We start from the raw sequence: 11,274 nt of genomic DNA, 5'->3' as shown, positions 1-11,274 counted from the left end.
TAGCGTGCAATATTGTGTTACGGTGGTGGAGTGGGCCCGGGAAGTGGTCCCCCCTAGGCCGGATGTGACACTTTACAAGATTTTCGTAGACTTTTTAAAAGTCATAAAAAGTATCTATTCATACAGGATGACATTAACTCCTTAAAAGTATATATTGAATACACCTAAATATGAGAATCCATCAAAACCATATGAAAGTCTACCAAACTCCATATAATGATCCCCTTTAAATTTTAATTTGATAAATGGATGAGAGATTTGGCTACAATACTTATGTATTTAGTACAACCATCATCTCAACAGTCAGATTGTAATTGTGTTAAATACATATATTTACATGAATATAACTGACCATCAGATGACTATATTAAATACATGTAAGTATTGTAGTTAATCCCATAAATAAGATGGTTTCAGTTCAGATTAATACAATGCTTAAATATTCTTACCCCAAAATAAAAAATAAAATACAAAAATATGAACTTCTAAAAGTTTTCTAAAATTTTTTAATTGCAATTTGGCATGGTAAACATCATTATTTGCCACACACAAAAAGTAAAAAATAAAAACTAAAACATGATATGTCATGGCATAATAGTGAGTTTAGTTTGTCTCACCATTCATTCATTTTTTTTCAACAAATGATTTTTTACACTAAAAGAGTGGAATAATGAGTTAAGGCTCATAATTAGTAATAATATGGTTTAAATTCGTTTTAGCAAGAATTAAACTTAAAACATCTTACTTAATAGAATTTTGTAAGCCCAAATCAGACATCAAGGCTCTCAATTTTAGATTTATTTGTTCTTGGGCTTATGCCTGGGGTGTTGTGGCAATGGCAGTGGTAGTGGCAGTGGCAGTGAGAGCTTGGGTTTATGGGAAGAATGTCAACTTGTTTACAACGCAAATTTGCCTGTTTGAGGGAAATAGTGGGAGTAGGAGAGGTTCATGTATTTAGAACAAAAGTCGGTATATTATGTGTTATAATATATGTAAAGAGAAAATATTTTTGTATTCCCCTACTTGTATTATGACACGCGCTTCAACTCGTATTCCAAGTATATTGGACCTCTTGTAATAAAATTTAAGGAATTTTTTTTTTTCATATGTAATTTCTAAATGATATTTAAATAAAATTTAAAATTAGAATTAACGATTTACAAAAGTTAGCTTGATTATACGGGAAGAAAATATTTCTGCTCATCATTCTCAAATGTTAGTTATACTTTACATCCTATTTATTATCATTAAATGAGATTAAATTTTAAAATTCATATAATGAATATACACAAATCTCAAAAGAGCAAACATCCATACATTAATCAAGCAGTAAACAAAATCAAAGGCCACTAGTTTATCTTCATCCACGTGTTCCACTAAAGCTATGTTAGTGGGTGACCGCGCCTTCCCTGACACCTTCAGCCGACTATATTCCCTAATATAATAATTAATTTGTAATAATAACCCAACACCAACGGTAACTTTTTAGTTCGGCCTCCAACGGCTCCAAGACGAACCTACGCCGTCGGATGAAGTAGTCATCCAACGGATCGAAACTAAAAGTAAAATTCGACCGTTGGAGCGACGCGTCGGCTACCTTCTTCAAATACGGAACACGGCCTCTGATAATCCTAGGCTTCTCTTCGCTTCCCTTCCCTGCAAAAGAGAGAGAGAGAGAGAGACAGAGACAGAGAACGAAACGATTCGGAATGGCTTCCAGAGTAGTAGTTGTTCCACAACAAGCGAGAGGTATTCCTTTTACGCTGATTCGATGATGGGTTTCTTTTGCTCCAAAATTATTGTTTGTTTGATTTGATTAATTAAAGAATTGGATCAAAGATTTTCTGGTTTGTCTCTTGGGTTTAAGAATTTAGAGTTTATTATTTGTTAAGGATTGGATTAATCTTGATTGGATTTAGGATTTAGGGTTTATATTTCGGAAAACTTCACCTACTAAACCGATTCAAGACTACTTGTTTTTCTTGGATTGGGCTTCCCAGTACATGATGGGTTTTCGGGTTCATTTCGCTGTCTTGATTTTGTCCCCGCAACCAAAGCGAAAATAGTTTTCTTTGACTTGTTTCGTACATTGATTCTAGAGTCTATTTGTTGTAACTTACAGGTGAGGCAGCAGTTGCGGAGAGAGGAGGAGGTAGGCCGCTGAAAAAGAATGTTGTTGCCGCTGGCGATGGCAGAAGGCGAACAGCGCTAGGCGATATTGGAAATGTGGTAATAGACGCCAAGCCTAATCGGCCAGTAACAAGGTTTGCTTGATGCTGCTTTTTACTTTGTTTCTTTCGTGATTCCTCTCATTTGTCCTTTCTTTGTTTTCTTGCTTACTGATTACTCTCTTCTTGTTTTAGGAGCTTTTGCGCTCAATTACTCGCTAATGCGCAGGCTGCAGCAGCTGCCCAAAACAATAAGGTTCGTCCTTTCCCATTCTACTTTATTACTTATTATTTATTATCGTTATTGTTATATCTTGTTCTCTAAAAATTAGTAATCGATGTACAGAAACAAATTGGTCTAAATGTGAAAAGAGATGCTCCTGTTGTTGTTGATGGTGTTAAAAGAGCTGAGGTACCAAAGGAGGTGGCAGCAGTGGCTCAGAAGAAGGTGAATGCTGTTGTTGATGGTGTTAAAAGAGCTGAGGTACCAAAGGAGGTGGCAGCGGCGGCTCAGAAGAAGGTGAATGTTAACCAGCCCAAGGCCAGGGAAGTCAAGGCAACAGAGGAAGAGAGCATGACCGCTAAGCCGGTTAACAAGAAAAAGGAGGCAGAAGGAACCTCAAGGAAGAAAGCACCAACTTATACTTCAGTCCTTACTGCTCGAAGCAAGGTAAGAAATTGTTGTTTGAAAGTTAATTTTGACGTTTTTTCTGTTGTAAGTTGTAAAGCGTGTGTGTGTGTATAAATTATATATGATTATTAATGTTGTTGTTTCAATTGGCAGGCTGCTTGTGGTGTGACTGATAAACCAAAGAGCCATAATAATATTGTTGATATTGATACAAATGACGCCGGCAATGAATTGGCTGCTGTTGAATACATTGAGGACATGTACAAGTTTTATAAGCTTGTTGAGAATGAGAACCGCCCCCATGACTACATGGACTCACAACCCGAGATTAATGAAAACATGAGAGCAATTCTGGTGGATTGGCTGGTTGATGTGCATACCAAGTTTGAACTCTCTCCTGAGACATTCTACCTGGCCATCAATATAATTGATCGCTTCCTTGCGGTTAAGATTGTGCCCAGGAAGGAGTTACAGTTAGTCGGCATCAGTGCTATGCTGATTGCCTCCAAGTATGAAGAAATCTGGGCCCCTGAAGTCAATGACTTTGTTTGCCTTTCAGACAGGGCTTACACTCATTCTCAGATACTCATCATGGAGAAGAAGATACTTGGAAAACTCGAATGGACCTTGACTGTGCCTACACTTTATGTGTTCCTCGTTCGTTTCATCAAAGCGTCAATTCCAGATCACCAAGTCAGTAGTCTGTTCTTCTCTAATTTGTGTCTTCTCTCTGTGTTCTGGCTTGTTCGTCTGAATTTGAATAAATTAATAATTTGAAATTGAATGTGCAGATGGAAAACATGGTTTATTTTCTGGCGGAGTTAGCTACGATGCACTACACCACGACTATGTACTGCCCCTCCATGATTGCAGCCTCAGCAGTCTATGTTGCCAAATGCACTTTAAACAAGAGTCCCGTTTGGTCCGAGACACTCAAGCTTCACACTGGTTTCTCAGAACCTCAGCTCAGGTAACTCAATTCTCTCCTCTTTCTGTTTCCTTTCTTTTTGTGCAATGTAATGTTACTAGTATATCTGGAACTAACGTAAGTGTTCTGGGCTCACCAACAGAGATTGTTCCAAACTATTGGCGAGCTTGCACGCAATGGCAACAAAAAGTAAACTTCAAGGTGTGTACAGCAAGTACTCAAATTCGGAGCACGGAGCTGTTGCACTGCTTCCACCGGCCAAAGCTCTCTTGGCTCGAGCTGGAACTCCGTCCACATCCACGTCCATCACTAGTATTGGTGCTGCTGCTGCCAAGGCCAGAGTAGTTTAATCATCATCACATTGACACTGCTTTATGTGAACGTGAGGTCATGGGCCGCATGGCCGGGTGCAATTTTATGTGTTTTTTATATCTTGTCAAGCTAGTATGGTCAATCAGAACAAGTGATGTACTATTCGCTTCATTCATTCATTAATTCTAACTCACACACTTGAAACCCTGCAACAAAATCAAGTTGAAACACAGACAATCTTATGTGGCGAATAATACCATGCTCGGGCTGATTGCTTGAAATGCAAAAGGCTATGCGCAATGCAAGGAAAGCAGAGCCAGCAAGCAAGCAAATGTGTAGACTATATATATGCTCTGCTTTGCTCATTCCGTGAAGCATTTCTTTCCGCTAATTGTGAAGGGCCTTTTTAGTCCGTTCATCGTAACTTGGTGGTTAAATTCAACAACAAAAAAATTGTTGAGGCTACTCTGCCCTTCAGTTGGAACCAGACTAGGGACAGAAATCCGATCCCAGCAGTAAGGAAATGATCTTTGAGTCTAATAATGATCTTGGATTCAAAACCCCACAGAGCAGCTGCATAGGTAATTCAAAACAACAATAATCGGTGGGATTCCGGATTCAAAACCAAAATACCTAAGTTTCATGGTGGGATGCAACCGGAGGATCTCTCTTAAGGAAGTTCCCGAAGACAAAAAGATTGGTGGCCACTTGTTTACAAGGAAGAACATCAACTTGGTGACAACAAGTAGCCTCTCGGATTCGAATGGCGAAGAGAAAGAGAAACATGGGAAAAGATGAAGAAATATTTACATGCGTGCTGAATATATGAAATTATAAAATCTTTGGCAAGGACCAAGGACCAATTGGTGGCACATTACAGGAGGATTGCGCCAAAATATTCATGAGACTGAATCTATGTGATCCTTATAGTGTATCTGAAGCACATCTCTATTGAGAAACAAAGTAGTCGATATAGTGCTTCTTTATGGGGTTTTGTCACACCGACCCAGGATAATAAATTTTTCTTCTTCTTCTTGATCTAAGGCGCGAATCACATTCCAATTATAGAATTATGAACTTCTATAATCAAGATGCAATAAAAATAAGTAAATAAAATATAAATGAAACCAGAGCATTCCTTGAACACTAAGGCCATCTCCAATTGAAGGAGGGTCAGAGAGCTCCCTTTAGCCCTATAGCCCTCTAAGAAATTAATATTCTAATAAACAGTGCCATACCATGTTTCTTACCATCTCCAACAAAGGGGCCAAAGGGTTTAGGGTTTAGGCCAAACATAGCCCTGTGACAAAAATGACGAGGGGGCCAAGGGGCCATAGGCCAAACGTAATTTATTATTTTAATTGAATTAATATGGCTACTTAAGTTAAACTACCTCAATAATTTTTCAAGATGGAATCTCAATAATTTTTTGGATAGAATTTCGACTAACACGTGTCGCTAAAGTGAGTAACTTTGCAGATTTCTTGTCAATATGCAATCTCAATAATTTTACGTCTCGGATTTCAAGTGTCATGGTCGATATGTGAGTAACTTTGCAAATTTCTTGTCGATATGGAATCTCAATAATTTTACGTTTCGGATTTTGAGTGCCACATGTCGATATATGAGTAACTCTCTAGATTTCTTGTCGATATGTAATCTCAATAATTTTTTGGATAGGATTTCGAGTGCCACGTGTTGAGATGTAATTAGTTGTGGAAATTTTAGATAGGATTTTTATTTGCGTGGCACTTTTTTTTATCTTCAGCTTCCAAAGTCCATATAAATAGGGTGGATATTGGGCTATAATTCACACACCTTCAGCTTTGCCCTCTCCAATATCTCTTTCAACTCAAGTTTGCAATGAATTCCAACTTTGGATCCTCTTCAGATTCCAACTGGGGTCCTCATCCAATTCCGAATTGGAAGATAAATGGGCATAGATAAGACAAGAAGATGAGGAGTTCAATGAAGAAGATGAAGCATGACGCAACACATCATATATGGCAGCCATGGCTGGGGTCATGGCGTGTGAGCCAACTGAAGAACAACCTTAATGGGGTGGCTCTGCTGCTAGTTGCTCTTACAAACCATGAAATAGAGAGATGGCACATGAAACTCTGGTGAACAACTACTTCAACCCCAACTCATTGTACACAAAAGAGGATTTCAGACGTCGCTTTCGATGAGGCGCCATGTTTTCGAGCGTTTACTTCATGATGTCCAACATGTCAATCCATACTTTTGACAAAAACTAGATAGAGCAGGCCACCCTGGTTTCTCACCTTATCAAAAGGTTACTATTGCACTTCGAATGCTGGCCTATGCTTCCCTAGCTGATTAGATGGACATATGGTATGTCTGAGTCTGCATGCCTTGATAATCTTGCTAAATTCTGTCACATAGTTGTTTAGCTTTACAAAGCGAAGTACCTCCGTGAACCAAATTAAGCAAATCTGGATCAGTTTCTTTGCAAAGTTAATGACCGTGGCTTTCCAGGCATGATAGGGTCATTAGATTGCATGCATTGGCAGTGGAAGAATTGTCCCACCAGATGATGGCAAAAAGGTTATAGCAGAAGATCGAGAAAGCCAACTATTGTGTTAGAGGCGGTTGCCTCGTTTGACACATGGATCTTGCATGCTTTCTTTGGAATCCCAGGATCCCAAAATGCCATTACAGTTCTTGGGTGTTCACCCCTCTTCAATAACTAGATGGAGGGTAAATCACCTTAACTTGACTACTACATCAACGGGCGTCAGTACAATATGGGGTATTACTTGGCAGATGACATTTACCCAAAGTGGGTGACACTTGTCCAAGCAATTGCAAACCCTATGTATGACACCCAAAGGTGGTTTGCCTTACACCAAGAGGCATACCGGAAAGATGTTGAGAAAGCTTTCGGTATTCTACAAGCAAGATGGAAGATCATCAAGGAACCAGCAAGAGGGTGGAGTTAAGGTAAATTGAACTCCATCATGATGTCATGCATCATATTACACAACATGATTGTGGAGAATAAGTGAGATGGCTATATTGATGGAGAGTTTGATGACGACTAAGATAATCCAATATCAAGGAGGGCTCGTGCAAAAATATATGATGGGCCTAATTTGCCTTTGGATCCAAGAACTTAATCTCTTTAAATGAGTACATGAGGCGCCATAGGATGATACGTTCGCGTGCCACAAACAAGTACCTACAACAGGATCTTGTTGCACATCTTTGGGCTAAAAGAAGCATGGAGTAGGCTTTTAAGTTTTATATTGTTAAATGTTTTTTTTTTTTTTAATGTTGTTTAAGTTTGAATAACTTCCCCAACTAGTACTAGGTGGAGATTGTGTTCTTTAATGTTGTTTAAGTTAAATATTGTTTAATATTGTTTAATGTTATTTAAAGTTGTTTAACGGCTTAGGTAGTTATAGGAAAAAAAAAAATTAGAATTTTTAATTTTTTTTTAAATTTTGTAAAAAAAAAAAAAAAAAAAAAAAAAAAATCAAATCCAATGGTTACCAAGCATCATGACGCTATGTAGCCATTGGGCTTGAATTTCTGGACCAGCCCGGGGCTGGTTAGCTGGCTGGTTCAGGCCAGTCGGTTAGCCCGATTGTACAATTGTGGTCCGCTGGGGCCCACTATCCCTTTGTCCTAACCTTCGTTTGGAGACAGTTTTTATGTCATTTCGGGCTATTTTTAGCCCTATGACCCTCTGGCCGGGTCGGTTAAAGATGGCCTAAAATTTTGAACGAGAGCCTAGTGATACTAATAATTTACATAAGAAGTTACAACTCACAAGCTATACAATCAAGGTTCCTTATTCTCTTGTTTAAAACCTGATTATTACATATGAAAACTCTAATGATAACTTCTAGCTAGTTTCCAACTCTTTACACCTTAGGTTTCCGGTTCAATACCTGCAAGATCTATAAAGGGGTGAGCGAAACCACAGCTCAATAGGAAAATAAACCTCATCATGAATAATTGATCAGACTAAACAACATGACACACAACCATAGATTTCAATCTTGGGAGATTATAAACAATAATTTCATGATAATGCATGAATGTTCCCTAATCCCACCTCTATTCTCATTAATCCATACTCCAAAGCACATAAGGCCTCACGTCGAGTGTCTTGTTATATAAATTGACACCCACTAAACAAAACTTGTTTGCCTTTTAATTCACCATGGGCCTCGAGAGCATGCTAGAAATTTACTCGAACAAGAAACTGGTGGTTGCGAGTGTGCCACTACTACTTGCCGTTAGTAGATGGGATTTAAATGATTGAGATTGGGCCTGAGTTCGACTTTTAACCAAGAGATTGCACCATTGAGTGGGAGTGGCTCAAATCAAGGGTCTTACTTTGCCTTGATGATAAGGATTTTACTTATGTGGAGAATTGTAACAATATGAAAATGGCAAGTTTGTTGGAAGTGTAAATGACAAGGGAAAGTGAATGACTAGTAATGTAAATTGCTTGTAATTTAAATGACTGAAAATGTAGATGTACATAAATGTAATTATTTATAGTACAAAGCGTTAGAAGTACAAAGGGATGCCAAATACAAGGTTGGAGCTTGTTCCCAAGGAATCGAGCAAGTTGCTCTAGTCTTGTGGGCAATTTCTGGTGGTTTAGGGAATGGCTTTAAAGGTTGAAATGAAAATATAAAGGAAATCGATACTATCGAAAGAGTAGCAGAGCTAAACACAAAGAAAGTAAAGGGTGCTTGGCTAAAAGTAAATGTTTATAAGGAAATTGAAGTTGATTCAAGACATTGTAAATTGAGGAGCTGAATTGACTTGAGTTGTTTAATTGATTGCTTGAGTGTCTCTAAACCTTCTACCTTTGCTTCTTTATATGGAGAACTAAGAGAGACTTTGAACTTATGCAGAGAACTTCACCTCCCACTTGCAATGAATTAATATTAAAAGAAGCCATCTAGATTTCCACCACATGTCCATTAATCTCACTTGCAATGAATTAATATTTAAAAGAAACAAGTTGGTTTCCACCACATGTCCATCTCCCAAGTCTGCCAACATCCTTATTGCAATAAAGCCATCGCTTCAAACCATGTGGAGAAACATTATTTTAATGCAAAACCATTCCACTTGATGTAGCCAAATATCTTTCAAGTTAGCCTAATTGCACAAAAACCCCACAAAATGCCAAAATTTGGCTTTAGGCCCAAATAAGTAACATTGTGCATATTTTAGGTGCAAACACAACCGTTCACTTTCCATTGATCTTTCAAACCATAGTGTCCATCTCTCGGTCGCCAAGTTATCCTTTAATTAAAGATTGTCTTTACCATCGCTCAATTATGCTTATCGAAAACCTTGGTCTCTAGGAGAGTCGGATCCATTTTTCCAATACATAATACCGTTCCAATTCTCACGGCACAAGCCCATGTAACTCCCATGACTCATGCCTCTCATCATTGAAATGCATGATATGAATTTTGTCATTTATATGCATGGCATAATTATTTGAATAATATCAACAATAATTCCATATCATCTCAATCATATTATTTTCAAGAAGAGTAAGTGGTCAAACTAGTCATTCTAATTACCAACCAAACAAACATAAACATATCAATTATCACATGTTAACAAGAACAAGTTTGACAAACCTTAATAAGGCCAAACATCCAATAATTATATATGTCCCCAAAACCCCCTACCTTGATTCTAGCTATAACATAGTTCAACGTTACTTTTGTACTAGTCAAAACATCAATCCAACTTGTACATCCCTTTTAATAAGTTTAAACCGTTACTATAGCACTTGAGAGTCATTATCCCAAATGAGTGAATGACTTAGGCCATCTCTAACTGAAAAGGCTATGTTTAGCCCCCGTCCAGATTATAGACCCGCAGGAAATTATTTTTTTAATAAACAGTGTCAAACCATATTTATATATGATCTCCAACCAAAGGGGGCTAATTTTTTAGCCCCCTCAGTAATTTGTTATTTTAAGTTTGGTCTTTAATTTTATTGATTAATTGAATTAAACTACCATGTGAGGTATAGCTTTATTGTTTGGCTTCTCTTGTCAAATGTTGTAAATTGTACCACATATGCTCTAATTAGTTTTAGGGTTAAAATACTTGTTTGGGATCATGCTGCTGGAAATATTCATCTTAAGAGCTCAATTTCTCTCATCAAAGGTTTGTTCATACATATGCATTTCATGCCATTATTTCCAGTTCATTCTATCTTGTCAAAACTTCTCGTTGTTTTCATGCAAGCTGGGCATACACTTTAAGATAACCCACATGGGCTTTTTAACGGCCTTTTCGACAAGAGTGTTTTTCAACCCTAGATCTTTTCAGATTGTGCATGCACATGACATGTGTCTCTTCTTGTCACCTTTCTTGTCTGAAACAAAGCCTACTATAAAAGCTTCATCTAGGGTTTCATTTTCATTTGGCTAGGTGATTTATTTTTGAGAATGATTGTTTTCAGCTAGGAGCTGCTATTTTATTCTTACTAGAAAACCCTAGCCACAAGATCACATTCATGCACTAAATACGCAGATCATTGCATATTACGGCTGCATTATTTTTGTGGTTTTGATCTTTGTTTTAGGTCAGGCTTCTCTAGTTTCTAATTGTTGAGCTGACCTTTTTTTGGATTCTCGTCAATTTCATTTTTCAAGTGTTTAACTGGTGAAACTGACTAGACATTGAATCCTGATTTACATCAACTTCATCATAACATCATTTGCATAAGTTGATTGGATTTTCGGTGCCACAAGGTGAAGAGCTCAGGAGGAGCTACCACTTCGTGAAGATCGAAGGAGTTCATCTTGTGTAAAGCAAGGTTGCACAAAGAGTTTGAAATTGCAGGTTATTCCACATGGTACCAATTTCATACTATATTAAAATAATATTTCTAGACATATTTTGAGTGTCACTTGTCGCTAAATGAATAAGGCTCTGCATTTGTTATCTTGATATAATCTCAATAATTTTTCAGATAGGATTTCGAGTGACATGTGTCGCTAAAGTGGAGATTGTGTTGTTATTTGTTAAATGTTGTTTTAAGTTTCATGTTGTTTAAGATTCATGTTATTAAATATTTTAATTTTACTTGCATTTTAACAACTTAGACATTAAAACAAGTTAAGATAGTATGGAATGGTGAAAATGACGTGAGAAATTGTGTAGAAATGACTCAAGTATTTATAGGAAAAAAATATAATTTTTTATTTTATTTTTTA

At 37.4% G+C, this 11,274-nt stretch overlaps 1 protein-coding gene across 1 annotated transcript; it reads left to right on the top strand.

Annotated features, from left to right (window-relative positions):
- Window positions 1-1,599: 1,599 nt before the first annotated feature.
- On the top strand, window positions 1,600-4,232 carry LOC103932158 (G2/mitotic-specific cyclin S13-6). Its single transcript, XM_009341704.2, has 7 exons — window positions 1,600-1,749; window positions 2,123-2,264; window positions 2,364-2,424; window positions 2,515-2,838; window positions 2,953-3,492; window positions 3,591-3,769; window positions 3,870-4,232. The coding sequence occupies exons 1-7, from the start codon at window positions 1,710-1,712 to the stop codon at window positions 4,075-4,077; spliced, it is 1,494 nt and encodes a 497-aa protein (XP_009339979.2). The 5' UTR covers window positions 1,600-1,709; the 3' UTR covers window positions 4,078-4,232.
- The last annotated feature ends 7,042 nt before the right edge of the window (window positions 4,233-11,274 follow it).

The sequence above is a fragment of a genome, unplaced genomic scaffold, assembly GCF_019419815.1.
Source record: "Pyrus x bretschneideri cultivar Hongxiangsu unplaced genomic scaffold, Pyrus_bretschneideri_v1 Contig72, whole genome shotgun sequence".
In the NCBI taxonomy this organism is placed as follows: Eukaryota; Viridiplantae; Streptophyta; class Magnoliopsida; order Rosales; family Rosaceae; genus Pyrus; species Pyrus x bretschneideri.
Note: the sequence above shows the minus strand (reverse complement) of the source record. Positions and strands in the feature narration are given on the sequence as shown.